Below are 21826 nucleotides of genomic sequence, written 5' to 3'. Positions count from 1 at the left end.
TAATGATTCTGAAGATGGTCCACGGAATGCTATTTTGATGCACGAAATTCAAAAATGGTGCGTAAAAGTCAAGTGTGGCATATAAGATGCCAGGATTATACAATGAACACCAAGAAGGTGCATAGAATTTTAAATAGGTTCTTCTTCTTCTTCTTGGCGTAATGTCCTCACTGGGACAAAGCCTGCTTCTCAGCTTAGTGTTCTATGAGCACTTCCACAGTTTTTAGCTGAGAGCTTCCTCTGCCAATGACCATTTTGCATGTGTATATCGTGTGGCAGGCACGAAGATACTCTATGCCCAAGGAAGTCAAGGAAATTTCCTTTGCGAAAAGATCCTGGACCGACCGGGAATCGAACCCGTCACCCTCAGCATGGTCATGCCGAATACCCGTGCGTTTACCGCCTCGGCTATATGGGCCCTTAAATTTTAAATAGGTGTGTGATGTGAATTTGGTACATTATTTACATTAATGATCTAAAGGAACGTCAAATAATAATAATAATTGTGCTATAGATGCCTTGTTGATATAGTGAACGCCACGATTGCGCTTGAAAAGCTTTGGTAGTACATGAAATTTAACTAAAGGTAAATGATTTCACATTACACATATAATTGATTTAAAGATGGTGCATGAGAAGGTGCTTAGATGATTCTATGAACATCATGGTGGTAGAAGATGCGTGATGTCACGAATTGCAAAAATGGTGCAGAAAACTCAATGTGGCGTGGAAGTCAACATGGTCTAGGTACATGGAATGCTATTTTGTATGCGAAATGCTAAAATGGTACATGGATTTCAAATATGAACCACATCATAATTATGCATGAGATGCCTAGACGATATATGTAGGTGAATGCCGAAACGGTGCATGGAAATAAAGAAGGCGCATGATGCTAGTATGCTGCATTAGTTGTCATCGTTATTCAGTGATTATCAACAGTTTGCATAGTTAGGTGCACGAATAGGTGCAAAAAATAATGATGGTGCATGATATCATCAGTATATGGTGCATTAGATACCTAATTGATTAAAAGACAGTGCATGAGATCAGCATAGTGCGTGGATGCCTGAATGATTCTGTGGACATTATGATGGAGCAAGGAAAGCTTTTAAGAAGGTGCATGCTGTTATTGTGCTGTATTACTCGTCATCGTTATTTAGTTATTCTCGTGGTGCTGACATCACTAATGGGATAAAAGATGGTGCGTGAGCTGCATGGATGCCTAAATGATTCTGTGAACATCATGGATGTGCATTAGGGTGGCCCACACTTATATGAAAAACAATAATTTAAAAAAATGCCAGGTCTTACCTTCTAAATCAGTCGTAGTTCTCAGGGGCTACGTTCAAAATTTGAGCAAAATCGATCAAGGCTAAGGGGGCGCTCGAAACGCTTGAAGTTTGTATGGGAAAACTTGGCCAAAAGTAAGCAGAAAATTCAAGTTTTTGAATTTTGCCGCAGGGTGCGCTGTAAGCGTTCAATAAACGTATTTGTATTATTGTAGATGACTATATGCCAAAGAACTTTGTCGAAGACCGCGAAGTGATCCGACGGCTGTGAAAAAAGTTACTCCCTAGGCAAAGTGAGGCAAAGTATTGAGATTTCATTATTGATATTATTCCTTTATATGCATTGGAAAACAACAATAAAGTGTATCCTCACTTTACCTAAACAGTTAAAAAATGTTACATCATATCACCTGTAACAAAAGGACCCCGTTTTATCACACACATTTTTCCATTAGTTTTTAAATTTACAGGTCGCTCTCAATATGAAGCTTGTGTTCAACATTCCACACAAGAAATTGTTTCATGTAAAATTCAGTGAGATGGAATAGAAACTTATGAGTCAAATTTGTTTACGTCGGGTGTAAATTTAAGAAATTTTTGCTCTGTAGGGTATAGCTTTTTTCACAGACGTTGGATCACCTTGCGGTGTTCGACAAAGTTCTTTGGCATATAGTCACCTACAATACTATCATTTGATTATTGAACGCTTATAGCGCCACCTAGTGGCAAAATTCGAAAATTTAAAATTTCTGCATACATTTGGCCAAGTTTTTCCATACAAATTTCAAGCGTTTTGAGCGCCCCCTTAGGCTTAATTGATTTTGCTGAAATTTTGAACGTAGCTTCTGGGAGTCCAAAACAACTGATTTAAGAGGAAAGACTTGGCATTTATCGATTTTTTGTTTTTCATACAAGTGTGGGCACCTTAATGTGCATGGAATACTAATAAATTGCGTGTGTCAACTGTCAATGGTGATTCTCGAGATCTACATTGCATGGTTAGATGGAAGGTGCAAGAATTCCAAAAATAGTGCATAGAATTTAATGTGGTACGGAAGTCAACATGGACCAGGCACATGGAATACAATTTGGAGCCAAAATGGAGACTATAAAATTCATATGAATTAAATGCTTAGATGACATATGAGATGAGATGTTCAGATGGTGCATGGAATTTGAAGATGTTGCATGATGTCAGTATGCTGCATTTGATGGCAATATAATTCAATTAGTCTGCATGAATTTATGCTGGCCTGCTTACTCTCACAGAAAATTCGACGTTTGAGCGGTGCCGACACCTCTGAAATGGCCAAATTTTGGTCTACGTGGTTTATGAACAGCCCCTTAGATTTTTGTTTATAAAAGGGGAGGCAACTGCCCCCTTACCACCCCTGTGCACGCTAATGTTATAGAAAGTTAAAAAATAAGAGGAAAGGGACGGGCCAGAGATTGAACCAAGGACCTTCTTCATACGGATCAGAAGCGGATGCCACTAGACCACCAAGCCCGTCATTTTAATCGTTACCAGGACATGCCAATATTTAAACCTAAAGCACTTACTACCTACTACCTACCAAATATCGCCTGCAGAACAGCCGAAATGAACAGCATCTTCTTCCGCCCGAACTTATCCGATAGCACCCCACTGGTAATGCCTCCGGTGGCCACTCCGACCAGGAAGAACATCTCCGCCACATCCTTCAGGTATTCCTTGTCGCACACCAGACTCCACTCGGAGGCCCACGTGTTGCCGAGATTATCGTTGAGATCGAACTCCCACGAGCTGCAACCCACATGTGACAGATTGCCCGGTATGCTCAGATTTCGCTACGTTTCGGATTGCCAAAAAAACGGGAAGAAACAGAGAAGATGACATTCAATGATTAGTATTACGAGCGCAACCTCGCTGAGATAGCTAATTGCTATTATTCATGCGGGCTAATTAGCTGGAGTGTAGGTGACGATGATTAACATCACCCCGTTTCACGGTACCACAACTATAGAATTTCACCCGACAGGTACCTACCAGCGTCTGTTCCGATCCAACCGAGTTCCAGTCGTAGTTCAGTATCCGGCAGTTTTCCCGCTGCTCGGTCACGTTCCGCCACAGGTCGACCGAGATGTCGTTGAGATGCGACGGCCGTCGGCACCAGTGGCTTTTTTCTGCTGCCTGGGACGAAACCAAATTGCGAGCATTTCGGAGCACGTCCGTTGTGGCGTGGTGGCGAACAGCAGCAGCATGGAATGAAAGAAAGGACAGGATAAAGCAACTGTGATTACTGTCATCCTTTTAATTATCGCATTCAGGTGGGAATGGAACGGTGTAGTGGGTACGCTAATTCAATTGCAGAATGGGACTACGTTTATCGCTAGCTTTGGACATTTATACAAGATTTGCGTAGTTAAGGCAATATAAAAAATGTCTACGAATACAGACTACCGTGCCTACATACATGTGACATGTTTACCCCATTTGTGCAGTTTGTAATTTTGGAAGATTATTCTTAGTGCAAACCAACTTTTTGTTGAACGGAAAGAATAAGATGGTCAAAAGTAGTAGGGGCTCCATATTTGTCTACTAATACCTCCGCCTACCCCGGATCTACCCTGGATCCTCGAGTCTACACTCCACCTCATCTGTAGTTCCAAAACGATATATACGATAGCCAATGAAACGGCATTCCACCGAAAACATCTGCAAACATTCTTTGGACAAGATTGTCCAGAGTCGTGTCTCCACCGGATGTGGCAAGCATGTGGTCACGTACTGTACGAAACCGTGAACTCAGGAACAAAACGTGTTTATGATTTCTCAAAACTGGTATAACCGTGTACTAGGGAGAACCCGTAGGACCAGAACACTGTAGATACTGTCTAAAGCAGCCATGGGCCGGAAGTACCTGCGCGACTGGTGGATCCGCCACGCACGCTGCCATTTGGTCATTGGAGCCAACCCGACGGTCTTGCGTATGCCCATTGAACCACGCATTTCAAAAAACTTGAAATCCTATGCTGATAAGATTATATCGGTGATGACACAAAGTGCATCGTGTTATACAGCACGCACTTAGGAACGTACTTTACAGCTTACCGCGATAGCTGTCGGGACGTAGTCTCGTGCTAACTGGCATACACCACAGAGCTGTTGGGCATCATCCGAGACAGTTCCACTGTATCTATGGAGGATCGCTGACTCCGCAGGTTCGTGAAACGGCTTCCCCATTCCACGGCGCAGGCATTAAAGTCACCCGCTATTACCACCGACCTTCGCCCTGTTAGCACGGTCGTCATACAGTCCAGTGTCTGCGTGAACTGATCGATCGGCCACCGCGGAGGCGCATAACAGAAGAAAACTACGTTTACTTTGGTCTACCACGAAGCCCTCATAGGTAGTAGATCGCTCCTCATCGCCTTCAAGACTTCCGTCTTGTAGTTGTACTCCTAAAGACAAATCAATCAATCAACTGTACTCCTGTTCCTCCGACTAATTTTCCTCTACTTCTTCTTATCTTCCATGGTTCAAGAGGCGTCCTCTCCCTGGTCCACCACATCCTTTTGTGCCGCGGACCTACCAATGTTCGCAACTCCTTGTTTCCTACGATGCGGGACGAGCCGGCTATTCCAGGCCCACCCTTATTCCTAGGTTTCCGAGATAATTGACTGGGATCCGACTTTCCGGCATTTTGCCCTTCACAGGATTGCGATCATTGCGAGCATTGACTGGTAGCTCCTCACCTGATGGTGTTTTACAGGCTTTACTTGGCATGACCAATCGCAGCAGGCGTAACATTTGAGCTACCCGCAAATGATAGACTGGATAGACTTTGGCCTCTTCAGCTTCACGGGTTGCTGCCGCCATTGCCATAAGTTAATCTTGGTCCTTCTCGGCCACCACCATAGACTTTAAATGTCGCTTTTTCTACGCGCACAGCCAACTCTTTCGATATCCGCCCTCGTCTGCGAAAGCCTAGGGCAGGAATTACATCCTAACTTGACGAGTTTTGGTTTGCATGCAAAAGAAAGTCAAAGCCCTGAATTAACGCGCATAGGCCAAATTATTGTGAAGGGTGTCTCACAGATTCCGTTAAAGATCAAGCGTGTTTTGAACCCCTTGACCTCGGTACTGGTCAAGTGACACATCGAGGGAGTTTCATGAGGTTCAAGGAGTATCAGGGGTGGTCAGGAGGTTTCAGGGGCCTTCCAGGAGTGTTCCACGAAATTTTAGAGGTCTTAGGGAGACTATATGGGCGTTCCATGGGATGTTTCAGGGATGTTCCGGGGGAGAAGGCGGTTTTTGGGCGTTCTATGGCGTTTCAGGGCGTTTCAGATACGTTCCAGGGCTGTTCCTAGGGGTCTGAGGGGTTTCATGGGGATTTCAGGAAGTTTCAGGGACGTTCCAGAGGTGATGCAAGAGGCTCCAACGTTCCAGGAACTTTCAAGTAGGGGATTTCAGAGGGTCCCAGGGGTGTTCCAGGAGACATAAGAGGGTTTCTTTCTGGGGCGTTCCATGGGGCTTTAGGGGACTTCAGGGGGTCCCAGGGGCGTTCCAGAAGAGCATTCTTGGGGTATGAGGAGTGATCAGAGGGTTCCCTGGAGTTTCAGAGGGTTCCCTGGAGTTTCAGAGGGTTTCAGAAGCGTTCCTCGGGTGCCAAGGGCTTGACGCTCCATGGGATTTCAGAGTGTTGCAGGGATGTTCCAGAGGTGTTTTAGGTGGATTTAAGAGGGGTATCATGGGCGTACCATGGGGTTACAGACCATTTTGGAGGCGTTCTTGGGTTGTTTCTGAGGGTCTCAGTGGGCTTCATTCGCGTCTCATTAGATTTCAGGGAGTCTTAGGGATGTTCCAGGGATGTTCCAGGAGGTTTCAGAAAGTTTCAAGAGCGTTGTAGGGACCAGGGGCGTTGAAAGGGTGTTCAAGGGGATTTCAGAGGGTTTCAAGGTTGTTTCATAGAGTTTATTTCGAGGTTTATTTAAGGTTGTGCTCCAAAGGTTTTCAGGGGGCCCACCGTAGCCTCCCGATTTTCGCGGTGTGCACGATGGTTGGTTCTCTCAGCAGCTGATGCAGCACGTGGTTCATTCGTCTTCTCCATGTCCCGTCTGCCATTACCGACGCAAGCTGGAAAGTACTTACAGGCTTATGTACCTGAGGGTTGCGAGCGCGTGCCGTACCGTGTCACACGAAGCTCTCTGCGTCATTACTAGTATGGTGCCTATCAGCATCCTTATCAGTAAGTCAACTGGCAGCGCGCGTGGGACAGTTCCACCAAAGAAAGGTGGGCCCATAGGTTGATACCCAGGGTAGATAGTTGAATAAATAGGCACCATGGGGAAGTTACGTTTCACCTGACACAGGTCCTTACAGGCCATGGTTGCTTCCGACACCGTTTCGGGCATGCGGATTCTCCCGAATGCCCAGTGTGCAATGGTTTAGAGGAAACGGCGGAGCACGTTTCGTTCGTGTGCCCGCGTTTTCGCACAATGCGTGACCGCATGCTTGCAACATGCGGGGAGGACACAACTCCGGACAATTTGGTCCAAGGGGATGTGTAGGAATGAGTTTGGCTGGAACGCCGTTTCAACGGCTATCACCCATATCGTCTGGGAGCTACAGAGGGGGTGGCGCGTGGACTCGGAGAATGGCTAGTCCAGATGCAGTACAAGAGGTGGTCCAGGGGTTCGAAGTCGGCTTCGTAGGTCATACCGGTGCCCTGCGGTCAAGATCGACCCTTACAGCGATTAAGTGGCCACGGAGAAGAAATCCCGGTAGCGGTGCTGTCGTGACGCGTCGGTCTACTGGGTTGGATTCGAGCCCGCGGTTGGAAAGGCGTCCCCTTTCTTGATGTCTGCAAAGCAGTTGGGTGCAGGCAGGGTTGACCCTACCCGCTTTCCGAGGACAAAGGGAGTCGAGGACCACTCGGGAAGCTAGCTAAACGCCAGCATGCTACCGTGATGGACTCTCCAGAGCGAGTCATCGATGTTCGTTGCTGCTAGGCTACACAGCTAACCTTGAGGGTGCGATGTGCACTGGCCCCTCTCTGAAGCAATACCTTCTTAGTGGTTCCGGAGAAACGTAGGTTTTGGCGACCATAGGAATGTGTTTAGTGGGTACGAGGAGAGAGTAGTCCTGGCTTTTACTATTGTTGTAGAAGACGGCCTCAGCCCCACACTACCCTTTCCTTGATATTAGGGTGTCTGTTTGCAGATTATCCCCCTATGGTTTAGAAGGAAAACAAAAGTCCCGTCTGCCATCTGCACTCCACCGTAGATGGTACGCAACACCTTCCGTTCGAAAACTCCAAGGGCGTGTTGGTCCTCTGCACGTAGGGTCCATGCTTCGTACCCATAGAGGACTACCGGTCTAATTAGCGTTTTGTAGATAGTTAACTTCGAGGGATGTTATGGAGATTCTAATGGGATTTCAGGTGCGTTCCAGGGGTGTGTCCGGAGGTTTCATGGTGTTTATGGGGCGCTTCATATCCATGATATCACTTGAAATTCTGAAACGTTTTGAAAAGCCTTGAATTGAAACCCTCTGAGGATCCCCTGAAATTTCCTTGAAAGTCCCATAAATCTCCTTGAATCCCCGGAACCCTCTTGAAAGTGCCTAAAAATCTTAGATACACTTTGAAACTCCTCTGAAACATTCCGCGAACCCCTCCAAAACCCTTCTGAAACTCCCATGAAATTTCTAAATGAAAACCTTGCAAATTTGTAACAATTAGCAAGAATCGTTCAACGGTAGGAAGTGTAAGATTAAGCATGTGTTCAACATCTTTCGATACAAATGTTATATTTTCCCTTAGAAATGGAATTTAAGGGAATTCGAATTCTATGGGAAGTATAAGTAATAATCGGATCTAGTCGTTCACTGGTTTTTCTACAGCCCAGTCGATAATCTTTTAACAACCGACAAGACCATTATTCTTGGACTTTTACAAAACTTAAAAGGATTGAGCCTCAAGATATGAGACTACGAAGGAAGCACACTACAAATGGAATTATGAAATATCCGTCTACTTTTCTTCGTATGGTAGACATCCTGCCTATCATAACCGACGCAAATGCAGCCACTTTATGCCCTAGGAGCAAACACCACAGTGGTTAACCTTGCCCGTCGGTACACTAACGTACACGGCGTCAACCCAATTATTACGTCTCCCGTGATGCCCACATTCCCTACGGTGGTGTGCTCTCGCCAGCCAGTTAGTGGCTGCTGTATGTGCGCAGTGCACACACACGTCCTTGATGGACCCCCGGGGTAGTTGGAAGGATAATATTAACATTTCGTAAACACAACGCACCTGAAACGTGGGCGAGTAGATGTGGAACGTGTTGGGCACCTGGAACAGCGACAGCAGGAAGGTCATCACAAACTGCCACTTGCCGTAGTCGCCTATCAGGTCCCCGATGATGTCGCATTCCTCGTCGGGGTTTTTATGCTTCCCGTGGGGTGTCTTTTTGCCTCGGTTGCTGCTGTTTCCGCCACTGCCGGCACTGGTGACCGTGGTGGCGTTGTTGTGATTGTTGTTGTTACTGTTGCTACTGTTGTTGTTGGGGGTGGTGACTGTCGTCAGGGTGGTGGCGTTCTTCATCCTATTGCTGGCGCTGTTCGAGGTTGGACTGTTCGGAGTTGGACTGTTGCTGGTGCTGCTGCTTCTGCTGTTGCCGAGTGGCACGGCTGAGGTGTTGAGGTTCAACGCTGTCGTCGAATGCTGTTCATTGTCCCGCGAGATAGGTGCAGCCGATGTGTCTGATGCTGAGGAGTTTTTCGATTTGAACATCTTCACTGCGAAAGAAATGTGGAGAGGAAGATTGATTTAGAATTTAATTGGAATTTAAATACAAAGGCATATTGATTATACATTCACATTCAAGTCGGTAAAATGTGCCGGGGCAAATGCTCATCATTCACAGGAAATCGTCTAGAAAAAATAGCTGCAGCAGATTCATAACATGTATACAGTGGAATAGCTTGTTGACTGTGCCGTGGGTGGTGGAATTCGCACAAAAACTGGCGGCGCTCGCCACATACTTGTCATCATGTTGTCGGTTGGGTGAAACTAATTGAATCGTGAGAATAAACATTCATCCGGTGATGCATCTATATAAATGGCAAGGGAAAATGTCTAAATGTGTCACAAACAGCCTATAAACGTTCGACAAAAATGCAAATCAGTACGGCTGATTCTACCGCATTACAGTATGTTCCATAAAAAAATGCGAAAATTTATTTTTTTCGTTTTCTAATAATTTTTGGTGCAATATTGATAATGAATCCGTCCTTTTAAGATAAGGCTACAATAAGGAGATGGTAATCATACAGGATATCTCAAATTGATTGGTTACGTACATGCGATGCCTCATAATTGCCCACAATTTCTAAAATAAATCAATTTTTCCTCAAATTATTTGAGCTTAACGAATTTGGATGGAAGCTTATCAATGCATAGGAATCACGCAGAAATAGGTACTCTTGAAAATACCCATGTTTAGAAAACTGTTTGAAAACAATATCAGATGCTTAGGAACCAAATACTAAAAAATGGGCATATTTCAAAAGTTGTGTATTAGACTGATCAGCAGCAACGCAGCAACTGGCTAGCAGCAACGAACATCGATGACACACTCTTTGGGGAGTCCACCAAGGTAGTACGCCTTTGCCAGCTTCCCGGGTAGCCTAATCACTCTCTTTGTCCTTGGAAGGCGGGCATAGTCAACAACCACGCCTGCACCCAATTTTTCTGCAAGTATCAAGAACTGATACTGCGTGCAATGCGATTTCACCTGCTGAAGATTCCAGTCATACACGCTCAGAAAACCGTTCTGATAAACGTGAACAAACAATCGCAAATATGAGAACAAGCAAATATACACCGTGAACTGGAACTAGTTCCAGCTGTCAATATGGGCGTTCTAGAAAACGTGATATCTAGTTCACGGTGTACCCAAGCAACACACGTAATCGTTATCAAGTTCAATGCATTCATTTACAACCACTTTTGATGTTATGGCTTTTGAACTAGTCACCTGACTTACAACAGATTTGCGACGAAAAAAGCGCAAGAGGCGGAGTCTATATAAAACATAATCAAGTTCTAAATGTTTTTGACTCGTAACTCCATTATAACATAGAAAAAACTTTGATTGGCAGTGACTAATTCGACACCTGATCAGCTGTCAATCAGAGTTAGTGATTGAATTGTTCACTGTCAATATCTTCGTTTCATTCATAAAATGGACTCGTTGAAGAATACTTTGCCAAGTACTGCTAAAATTCACATGAATTCAGATCATGAAATTCTTTGCGACTTCAAATTTATCGCTTTAAAGTATATTCTAATTCTGTATTTTTGACGCGCTCTTCGAATGTTGTCATAATGCGGCAGAAAATTGGCAAATTTTATGATAAAACTTTGCGCCATATTGCTTTTAATAGCATGCCGTATGCTGCACAGTGGGCAAAAGCGAGTCTTCAATCGAAATAATTTTTCACGCAGTTTCTTATTACAAACATCTCCATAAATTAATTTTTGCAGGACCATTTGTTGTGCAGTCGAAGCATCAAATTTTTTAATCAATTCCAAATCTATCTAATGATTGAAAACAGCAAAAAATGGTAAGTAACTGCATGGAATGTGGATTATTTCGTTAACATTACCATGAAACATAATATTACTTAAACAAATGCGGCCTATGGTATCCGAATGGTGCGTGCACATTTGCGCAAATCTCTTTTTTTAAGTACTGCAATATCCACACAGTGCTCGCTATCTGCTGCCGTCAATTAAATGCGTTAAATGTCCATTAATTAATAAATTGACATAACCTCTAAAAAATCTGAAAAATTCGTTGAAGATAATAAACCTAACAATTTGTTTTGTAAAAAATATTAAGGTAAAAATTTTATTTTAATGAAAATTTATTCAATTTTCAATACGATTTTGCCCACTGTGTTCTGTCTACAGGAAAAATGTCAAATCTGCACGTGTAGTTTTAAACTAGTTACAAGTGGAACTTGTTAAAAACAATCAGTTTTTTTTTATTTACCGGAAAATTTCGTAGCTCGTTTTGCGAGATTTTTAGTATTCGATCGTGGCTACTGGCTTAGGAAACATCCAGGACAACGTTTGGCTACCTAGTGACCAGCTAAGTTAAACAATAATGATGAAGGCAACCCCGATCGGTAAGTCAATTGGAAAACACGGAGTGCCGCCGATGAGATGCAGAAGCTTTGGCCTACATCCCCATCTGGAGCAGCAGAAAATGAAACACCATCCTTCCAGCAGCCCACCAACGAAATTGCACCACCGAAACCTTCCGAATAATCCAAATGGGATTTTTATTTTGTGAACCAACGCTTTGCGTGGATGTCATCCTCCGTAGGAAGCAAAATAAGTGTATTTTACTACAATTCCATTTTTGGGGCTGTACGCATACAGGGCTAGGAAAGTGCTGAGATTGCCTACGGCGGTGACATTTTTTTTAATTGTGGCTATTGTATAATGTGATGCGGTTTGTGAGACATAATATTTTCAACACTTTTTACTGGAGTATCCAAATTTGTTATCCGTGCTCGATATAATCTGTTTGATAATGACTAAGAAGGTGATCTTTACAGCAGAAACCGATTGTATCCAATTTCTTCTTACGCTGTTGGGGCATTTGTTTTGGTTTTTAACGTGGTTATAAAACTGTTATAACAAAGTTCACTTATATTTCAAGTTTTTAATGAGTAATAAACATGTTTCGCATGTTTTGATTTTCGGAAGCATTATGCAAAACATTCGCAACTACATTATGACTTGATACAAACTCTTAGTTATGATGAAACTGAATTGCAACTTTTTTACAACGATACTTATTTCTATTTTAGTTGCAAGTGTTACTTGGGTACATTTCTTATTGTTGTTATCGTTGCTATGCATAGTTCCCGTTTGTTCTCGTTGCCGTGACTGGGAGTGCACGTATATCGGAACGGATTTTTTTGCGGTATACCAGCTGGCACCAGAGGGAAAACCACGGGCTCGGTTGATGGACGCCATGACAACAACCATACTACCATGATGTTCCCCCCGCGCCCACTTGTTCGCTATAAAGGTGGAGTTCGATTAGGATACCGATGGGCACCATATAAGGGGCTGTCCATAAACCACGTGGTCATGAAGGGGGGGGGGGGGGTTTCGGCCAATGACCATTTTGTATGGACGAATAAAAAAAATTGTATGGACTAATGACCACGCGGGGGGTTTTGAGAAGTCCCAAAAAAATGACCACGTGGTTTATGGACATTTATGGATAAGTGATGATGGACGCAGAGCGCATCGTGTGACACGGTACGGTACGCTCGCAACCAGGCACATTAGCCTTCACACTTAGATAAAATCACCGACTTCGGTAATATTTTACCAAAATCTCAACCGTTAAGTTTTTTACCGGAAAAATTCGGTGACGTTTACCGAATTTCGTTAAAATTAACGATAACATTCTACCGAAATTTTGTAATGTTTACAAAATTTCGGTAAAAACCATTACAGAACGCTCAACAGTTGAGATTTCGGTAAAAATTACCTATCGTGACTAGCTGTGTATAAGTACTTTCCAGCTTATCACGGTAGCTTTCGGTACTTAGCGCCGTGCCCCACGTTGGGCCACCATACCTTAGTATGGACGTAGCGACACTAGCCAGAAGCTTGCGCTTACTGGCGTACACCGCAAAGTTATTGGGCACCATCCGGGACAGCGCCACTATAGGGCAGTGCATGAAATTATCTCCTTCTCTTTCACTCTTACAGAAATTTTGTAAACAACAAGGCCAAGAAACGTCAAAATCCCATACAAATTCAAAACAGTGCAGTTCCCTATAGGCTCTTTTTCAAGCGTAACCAACGTGTCTACCGTAGGTAAGCTTGTCGTCGATCATCACGCCCAAGTGTTTGACAGAGCGCTTCGATATGATAGTGCAATCGCCTACACTGATCACCGCTTGCTGCTCCGACTTTTGGTTGTTCACAACCATCACCTCAGTTTTGTGGTGAGCCTCCTCCAGTTTCCTGGACCACATCCACGCCTCCACAATCTTGATCGAGTGGGGGTTAGTCAACTTTACTTCTTCAATCGACTCACCGTAGACTTCCAGCGTAATGTTATCAGCAAAGCCTAACCTCTAACCTCAACATCTTGTTGTACATCCATAACACCGGACCCAGGATGGAACCTTGCGGGACTCCTGAGATTATGTGAAAGCACTTCTGAAGACGTTCGGTCTTTCCGGAACTCCGAAAAGAACACACGAGTAACGAACAAGAACAAATTGTTTTATTGAAAAGCTGCAGGTACAATACGTTGCTAACGATCGCTTACGCGCTTGATCAAAAGCATGTTCGATTACACCCCCTCTCGATCGGTTAGTCCTAGGGGCTGTCGCAGGGTTAAAACTTCTCACCATCCAGGGTCTTGGTACAAATGTCCGAAAATTGATTTTTCGTCCCAATCGGCAATACTTCAATCTTTCCTTCAGAAACTTGATCTCGTATAAAATGATACCGGAAGTCGATATGTTTTGCACGTTTTGATTCAAAATTCTTTGCCAAACCGATGCACCCGTGATTATTTTCAGGTTCAATACCGTGTGACTGGTAAGTCACAGAATTCCAGTCAGCCAAATTGCTTCAGTGGCTGCAGAGCTCAAAGCAATATATTCTGCTTCGCTTGAGGACATCGCAACGCTCGCCTGTTTCTTACTCGACCAAGACAACCGTATTCCGGTAAATTTTAAATATGAAGCCACTTACCGATTTACACGGTCTTCGTGATCACCGGCCCAATCTGCGTCGGCAAATCCAGTCAGAGGCTGGTGGCTTTTATGTCTGTTGAACTTCATCGTCAATTGTTGTGATCCCTGCAAGTACAACACCACACGTTTCAGTGCTGTCCAGTGTCGTTCTCCAGGCTGCTGCTGAAGTCTTCCAAGGCCAAGGTATTCAACGGAGAAGCAGAGGTCTGGCTGGGTGCACATCATATTACAGTACATTAGATACCCAAGTGATTCCCGGTAAGGTTACTGGATTTCTTCAGTAGTATTCCGTTTCATTTGTAGGCCTTTTCTGTTGAACTTCGAGTTGAGTTGCATTCCTCCACCCGAAACTTCTCCAGAATTTTCTCAATGACAGTGTTCTGGGGCAGTAGCTTTCTTCCACTTACGTGATCATATTGAATTTTCATTCCAAGGAAGTAATTCACTCCACCGCAATCCGTCATCTTGAATTCCTGAGTCAGTAGCTTCTCGTTCAAATCCTCGATTATGCGTAATTTGGGTCCAGCGATAAGGAGGTCATCTACATCCAGCACCAAAGAAACGGTTCTTCCTTACCGAACATAGAGACAATAATCATGTTTTGATCTCTGAAATCCGAGTTTCACCATGACGCTGTTGAATTTTTCGTTCCAGCAACGGGAGGATTGCTTAAGGTCGTCAAAGGATTTCTGCAGCTGACACACGTCACCAGGTTTAACCTTCACGCCCTTCGGCACAGTCATAAAGATCGATTCTGCAACTCACCATGCAGAAAGGCGGATTTTACGTCCATTTGATGAAAGTAGCATTTCTTTTGAATTCCGACCGCTAGTACAGTTCTTATGATAGTCAGGTTCGCCACTGGTGCATACGTATCATCAAAATACACTCCAGGTTTCTGAAGATAAATAGTTTTGACAACGAGCCTCGCTTTATGCCTGATCTTATTACCGTTCTCTAGGCATAGACCTTGCACCCGAAGATTCGCAGCTTCCCTATCCAGCTTTTTACGCTAGCCTGCCATAAACTGTGATACACCCCCATATGACATTTCTTGCCGCCACTATAAATTATTTTATGGCTGCATCAAAGTAAGCTTCATGGTAATTGAAAATTTTCAATGTTGACAATGTACAACGTCAAAAATTTTCGTCCTTATGAAGAAGGAGAAAATTCCTTCGATTTTTTTTTTGTGATTTACAATTTAATTTCTAATTTTTTTACTATTTTTTTGTCTGTATTAACGAGATTTTTAACCCTAGGCTAGTTCATCTCGGGACCCACCCTTTACTTCCCCACAGAACCCACATTTTGTGAGTATGCCGGGAGTGGGATTCGATCCCAGGTCCTCGGCGTGATAGTCTTGTGTTCTAACCACCACACCAGGTCCGCTCCACGATATTTTTACTATTTCAGATTGATGATAAAGTTATCGACGAGAGCAGAGGGAATATGCAATCAATTATCAGATGCATAAATGGCGCTATCAACCACCGTTGAGGACAATAGGGAGAGTGATTACAGTAATGCTATTACTACACCGAACCTTGTCCAGGTCTTAGTTTTGGCTGAATATTGACAATAGTTGCTGTGTCTGCTATCCATTTGCTCCAGGGTCTCAGGATCAGGGTCGTGCAATTTTGAAAGGAAAACATGACGTACGACGACTGTAGCAAATCGTTTCCCATGCTTCATCTCTCACCCAGCAACACACTCGTTCGTTGCTGCTACAGAAACAAGTGTGTATGAAACATGGGATGATACACTTGGATTTTCGTTTCATTTATGAGTCATTGAAATACTTCAACATGCTAAAAACACTAATTAAACCGTGATTTAAACCACATTTTTAAATAGTGGTGCACGCCAATAGAATGATAATTATGTTTTATGAAAGAGGATAACAAATTCGACCACTAAAATCCAATTACCCGGCGCCCGTAACCATTGAGAGACTAGCGCGCACCAGTGAGACACTAATGCTCTGACGGGTGAAGCACAAGCAATGCGACCGGGTGGGAGACTACCGAGTGCTACGATGAGTGGAAAAGTTTTTTTTAACTACCGAGTCATTAGAAAAATGTATGAAACACTTGAAGTGACTCATTCAAATGTTGCATGAAAGTGTATCATTGAAACGAAATTGTACGCCCCTGCTCAGGATGCTCTACTGAATAGGACCTAGCAGGACCGGCATCGGACGATGATTTCCATGCTTTCTTTCCGCCCAGATTGACTAGTTTCCCGTATCCCCGCTCGTTTTGTAGCGCGAACAAACGACGACGCTCCTCTAATTTAATATCTTGCGTTTTGTCGACATCTACCCCGCAATTTCCCTTGGTTCTATAGGGTTACTTCAAGGTATCCAGCTTTTTACGCTGGCCTGCCATAAAATCTGAATTGACGTTTCTTGCCAACACTATAATAGTTATTTATGTAACGAGTTGCAAAAAGTTGAATTTTTCAGCACGAGTTGTACATTTATCCGACGAGGCTTGCCGAGTTGGATAAATACGAAGAGTGCTGAAAAATCGAGTTTTGCAACGAGTTCCATACAACATTTTATGCAATGATTTTTTTCATAATGCAACTCATTTGAGTTGCATAATGTTCATAATGCAACTCAAATGAGTTGTATTATGAATATTATGCAACTATTTTTCATTATGCAACCCATTTCAGTTGCATAATGAACCGGTACGGAAAAATAGGTCATTATGATACTGAAATGGGTAGTATAAAATAGAAATTATAATACTGAATTGCATAAAAAACAATATGGTCCAGTCAAAGCAAGCCTTGTGCTATGAGACGATGCGAAACGTCACAAATTTTCACTTGTGTTTTGGAGGAATCATTATAATTTTCGTAGTTTTTAAAATAATTCTAATTTATGTTTGCTATTTTAGGTCGACCATGGTATGAAATAGAGAATTCAAATGTCAAATACATGAAAATCTACCAAAATTGCCCGGATATCTCAGACCAATACGCGACTTGAGGTCAGGAATTTTATTTAAGCCACAGATAGAAATCTATGCGTAGATCGCGGTTGTGGCTGTTTCGCTAATTTTTTTTTTAAATGCTGGTATTCTGGCGATTGTCTACATGATGGCAGATTTTAGAGACTTGTTTTTTTTAACTTCACTGCACTAGAAACAGAGAGAAGCCTGACCGGGTTCCCGACTACGATACACTGATAATTTAAACATGGTTCTAGATTGCCAGAATGGGACACATCCAAGCCTCGGTACAGTCACGGCGTAGCGAGAACTGAATTGTAACGTGAACAGTTCTAAACATAATTTATCCAGAATCCATCTAGATTCTAGACCTTACGGCCTTACGGCTAGAATATACGGCGTAATTGAAACAGCCTTTTGAAATCGAACCGAAGACCTCCTCCCTTTCTCATTGCACTATCTTGCCCCACCCCCAAAATATGAAGGAGTTTTAAAACAATTTATTCCTTCATAGAAAACTTCAACCGATCCAATATGGCAAACCACATAACTGCTATTCTCAATTTAGTTGAAAATCGGAGTTTTCGACTAGCGAAGTTGGATTTTTCTCCAAATCCATGCGTCGGACCTAACTTCGGAAATGGTGCGCTGTATAGTAAACCTGGTCCGCTATACTGCGCACCACTTCCGAAGTTAGGTCCGGCGCACGGATTTGGAGATAAATCCATCTTCGCCAGTCGAAAATTTCGGGTTTCAACTGCACGGAGAATACTAATGGCGGGTTACATAGTCGTCAAACATCAGCCGCAATTATTTGTTCTGCAATGAAGTTTAAAGTGTAATTAAAAGCATGAAATGCAAAAATTTAACGAAATTTGAGCTATGAAAAATTTGTATCATCCAAACGAACGTTGTGAATTTTTTTGACATTCTGATCAACAAACCTCAATCCTTACCTGCTAAGACCAAACTATAAAATGTGCCGGCAAGAATTGTCAAATTCGAATCACCCCTCGCATTTTTATAGCCAGCGTAAAAAGCTGGATGCTTCTGAACCTCTGCTTTCAAAAATGATGATTTTAGTACTGACCGACAAGCGACAAACCTTTGTTAAATCCTCAAACGAGCATGACAAGAATCAGGTTACAATTACCAATTATCAGATAATTGTTCATTTTAGCTTTTATATCAAATGAAATCATGTAATTTGGTTGACCCCTATCCTCCCGTGGTGTATGAAAGCCAACATAGTTCTAAAGGATCTTGTGTGAGTCCGTGAGACCCATAATAAACACTGTTTGTTGTGATTTCAGTGATCGAGTCTACGGTATTTGCGATAGGATTAACTTTCACAATATCTTCTCTCAACTCCACTGATTTGGTCCTTTTCCCAGTTTTGTGATCCTCGGTTGCATAAAACCGTAAAACAATAAATTAATTCTAATAAAAAAGTAGTATGAATTAAACAGAGATTAAACAATTGTGGCTTCCAAACAGTGAAAATATTTGACATTTGAATCAACAAACCTAAATATGTAGCATACTAGGATCAAACTGTAAAATCAAGAATTGTCAAAATCGAATAACCCCCCGTAGTTTTATAGCCAGCGTAAAAAGCTGAATGTCTGGTTTAGCTGGTTCATCCTACGTTCGGCTTGTGAAACATTTTCCGGAATAGCAGCTGTTGGACTTCTGTTGATCATTCTAGCAGTACTCTGTTCCTTGGTCCACGGACAGCTTACTAATTTTCAAGTTCCACTGAGACGACACCATCGCTTCATACTTCTTGAAACATTCAAACACTTGCGACTTTCTCTTGATGTTGTAGATGATGGCAAAATGACTGTATCCATCGATTAAGGATACGAAATACCGCGAGCCATCCCAGCCTCGAGGGTCTATTGGTCCACAGACGTCCGATTGTACTCGCTCCAGGAGACGGGTTGCTCGTTCATGACTATTGTTAAACGGATCTCTACACTGCTTGCCTTTAACACACGTGTCGCAAAACCAACGTCCTTCAGTTTTTCCGGAATACCATTGACTATTCCGTGCTTAACAAAATTATTCATCGCTTGCTGACTTGCATGCCCAAGACGACGGTGTCAAATGGAGCTTACCTTCGCCGCAAATAGATTTACGTTGGAGTAACAGGATCTGAAACCAACTCGAGCTCGTAAAGGTTACCTCTTAGATTCGCTTCTGCAATAATTTCACCGTCGTGTTTCAAAATCGTTTTGTCTTGCCCATTGTGTTTCGTGAACATCAACTCAGTGCCAGACTCGGATAGCTTCTTCACCGAAAGTAGATTGCCACGCAGGTCCGGGAGGTTGATCACATTTTTCATCTCGAACTGAACTCCCGCCTTCGTGACCCCTCCAATTTCTCCTTCGTATTTACCGACCAACGATACGCCATCCTTTGCAACATCCATTATGAATGGTTTCGCCATCTTTCTCAGCGACTGACACGTAGAGTACCAGCTTCTTGGACTTCTTCACGGGTTCCGATTGGTTGACCATAAACGATACCTTCTTTGCTTCACTTGCTGCATTAGATTCACCCAGGCCATCTTTCATTGAGTTCTGTCGGCAATCACGCTGCATGTGCCAGACCACGCCGCACCGATGACATTTACTAATGAATTTTTTTGGTTTCTTGGTACTTCCGCCAACGAAATCTGCGCCCTTGTCATCAATTGGATCTTCACAACGATCGGACCGCTTCTTCTACTTGGCTAGCAAACGGTGCTTCACCTTCTCGAGAGTTAGTTCATCCTTGTTCATGTTCTCCAACGCTGCTACTACAGGGTCAAAACTGTCCGTTAGGGTGAGGAACAGTTGCGCCACCAAATCGGTCTCCTCCAACTTCACACCCGTCGTTTTCAACTGCCGCACCAGTTCATCAAACATCTGGAAATGACTTCTCATCGACGATCCTTCATGCATCCGCAGCCTGACCAACTGCTTCCGTCTGACTTGCTACAGACTTTTTGTCAAATGTATCCCCGGGCGCCTTTTCCGCATAGCCTTGGCCGTTTGCCTCTTCCGAACTATCTCCAAGCATTCATCCGAGATAAAGCTCTCTAGCGTTGATTTCGTCTTCCGCTCCACTCGAAGAAATTTCTTTTGTTCCGGGTCCATCACAGGCACATCTTGCTCCTGCGCTTAAGATACTTGTTCCCTTTGAGCTGGAGAGCTCAAAAACTCTCCAACATCATGGTGTCCATAACCTTGTTTGGATATGTTCAATACGTTGCTAACGACCCACCTCTGTGTCGTAAACTAGTACTCGATTCTGGAAGTAACTTCCGAAAATTTTATACAGAATAAATTTTATACATCCAGAGTCACTACTCTTACACTCGAGTGCTTTCCAGGTGGTTTTTGTAACCGACAGGATAGCGGCTACGGTCGACTTTTTCTTTCGAAAGCCGTTTTGGCTACTCGAAAGACCATTTACACCCTAGGTATGTTCTCTCTCCTCTTCTTGGCGTAACGTCCTCACTGGGACAAAGCCTGCTTCTCAGCTTAGTGTTCTATGAGCACTTCCACAGTTATTAACTGAGAGCTTCCTCTGCCAATGACCATTTTGCATGTGTATATCGTGTGGCAGGCACGAAGATACTCTATGCCCAAGGAAGTCAAGTAAATTTCCTTTACGAAAAGATCCTGGACCGACCGGGAATCGAACCCGTCACCCTCAGCATGGTCATGCTGAATACCCGTGCGTTTACCGCCTCGGCTATATGGGCCCTAGGTATGTCTCAACATTAAATTGAGAATGATCTTTTAGAGCACCTTCCCCGCTGTGTCGATCAAGCACATTGGTCTGACGGGTCTCCGGGTGGTTTCCCTACCTTTGGCAATTCAACCAGACTCTGCGTCTTCTATACTTCTGGGAAAATTCCCTCGTTCAGGCATTTCTGCACAGTAGTCCTGAACATCTCGGGAGCCTCTGCATTAGCTTTTTTTAATACCAGGTTCGGAACTCCATCCGGACCTGGGGCCTTACCTACGCTAAGGGACTTTGCTATCCCCGCGAGTTCCACATCGGTGACCCTCTCCTCATCGCCTGCCCCAGTCCCCGGCTGTCCTACGAAAGAAGGCCAAGGACTAGGACCATGACGCGGAAAAAGCCCCTCGATGATCCCCTTCAACATCTCTGGAGATTGCTGTGTAGGAGCCATTACACCACACGTCTTGGTCACCACGATCATGTAGACATCAACCCACGGATTTTCATTGTCTTTAGCAGCGAAAACCACCCGCCGTTCGTTTCGCTCTTCCTCAGCGGCATCGTTTCGTAGCCGTGAAAGTACGACGCTATGAATGGATGTCAATTATTGATAGCTTCAGAATAGCTGAAACAGACCAAGGGTTATCGAACACATATTCTCCATTTCAACTCATACATACAACTAAGTGAACCATTCTCACCAATCACTTAACCTTACGACCGATTTGCGCTGCATGCTGCTCAACCACTCGACGTGACAGGGGAGCGCTGTGGAATTTGAAGCTGAGAAACAATTCGTCAAACTGCCACCGACCGCGGTCGACCGGCCTGCAGCCGACGGGAACATCAACAATCAAAACAAACTCCGCCCTGCATCTTGCCGCCTCACTTGAAGGAACAACGTGTGTCCGAATATTTTGCTTCCCGGCCGGTAAATGTAAACCGAACAAATGCGTTGAAACGGAGATAAACAGTAAAAGTTACTTTCAACCGTGTTGTTCGTTCGTTTGTTGAAAGAGATAGAAGCGCGTGCGGCATGT

The 21826-nt window shown here is 43.7% G+C and overlaps 1 protein-coding gene across 13 annotated transcripts in view; it reads right to left on the bottom strand.

The window, feature by feature from the left end:
- The window catches only part of LOC109409579 (organic cation transporter protein), a 301524-nt gene that overhangs the window by 29129 nt on the left and 250569 nt on the right, over nt 1-21826 (bottom strand). For 11 of the 13 annotated variants that reach the window (XM_062843046.1, XM_062843047.1, XM_062843048.1 and 8 more), the window contains 3 exons: nt 8594-9078; nt 3319-3462; nt 2867-3119 (listed from right to left, as the gene is read on the bottom strand). In XM_062843046.1, coding sequence (XP_062699030.1) covers nt 2867-3119; nt 3319-3462; nt 8594-9078 — 882 coding nt within the window. The remainder of the gene's footprint in view (nt 1-2866; nt 3120-3318; nt 3463-8593; nt 9079-21826) is intronic. The other 2 variants (XM_029876403.2, XM_062843055.1) reach the window with 1 other exon arrangement.

Source organism: Aedes albopictus, chromosome 3, assembly GCF_035046485.1.
Source record: "Aedes albopictus strain Foshan chromosome 3, AalbF5, whole genome shotgun sequence".
Classification (NCBI taxonomy): Eukaryota; Metazoa; Arthropoda; class Insecta; order Diptera; family Culicidae; genus Aedes; species Aedes albopictus.
This window is presented reverse-complemented; position numbering and strand designations above follow the sequence as displayed.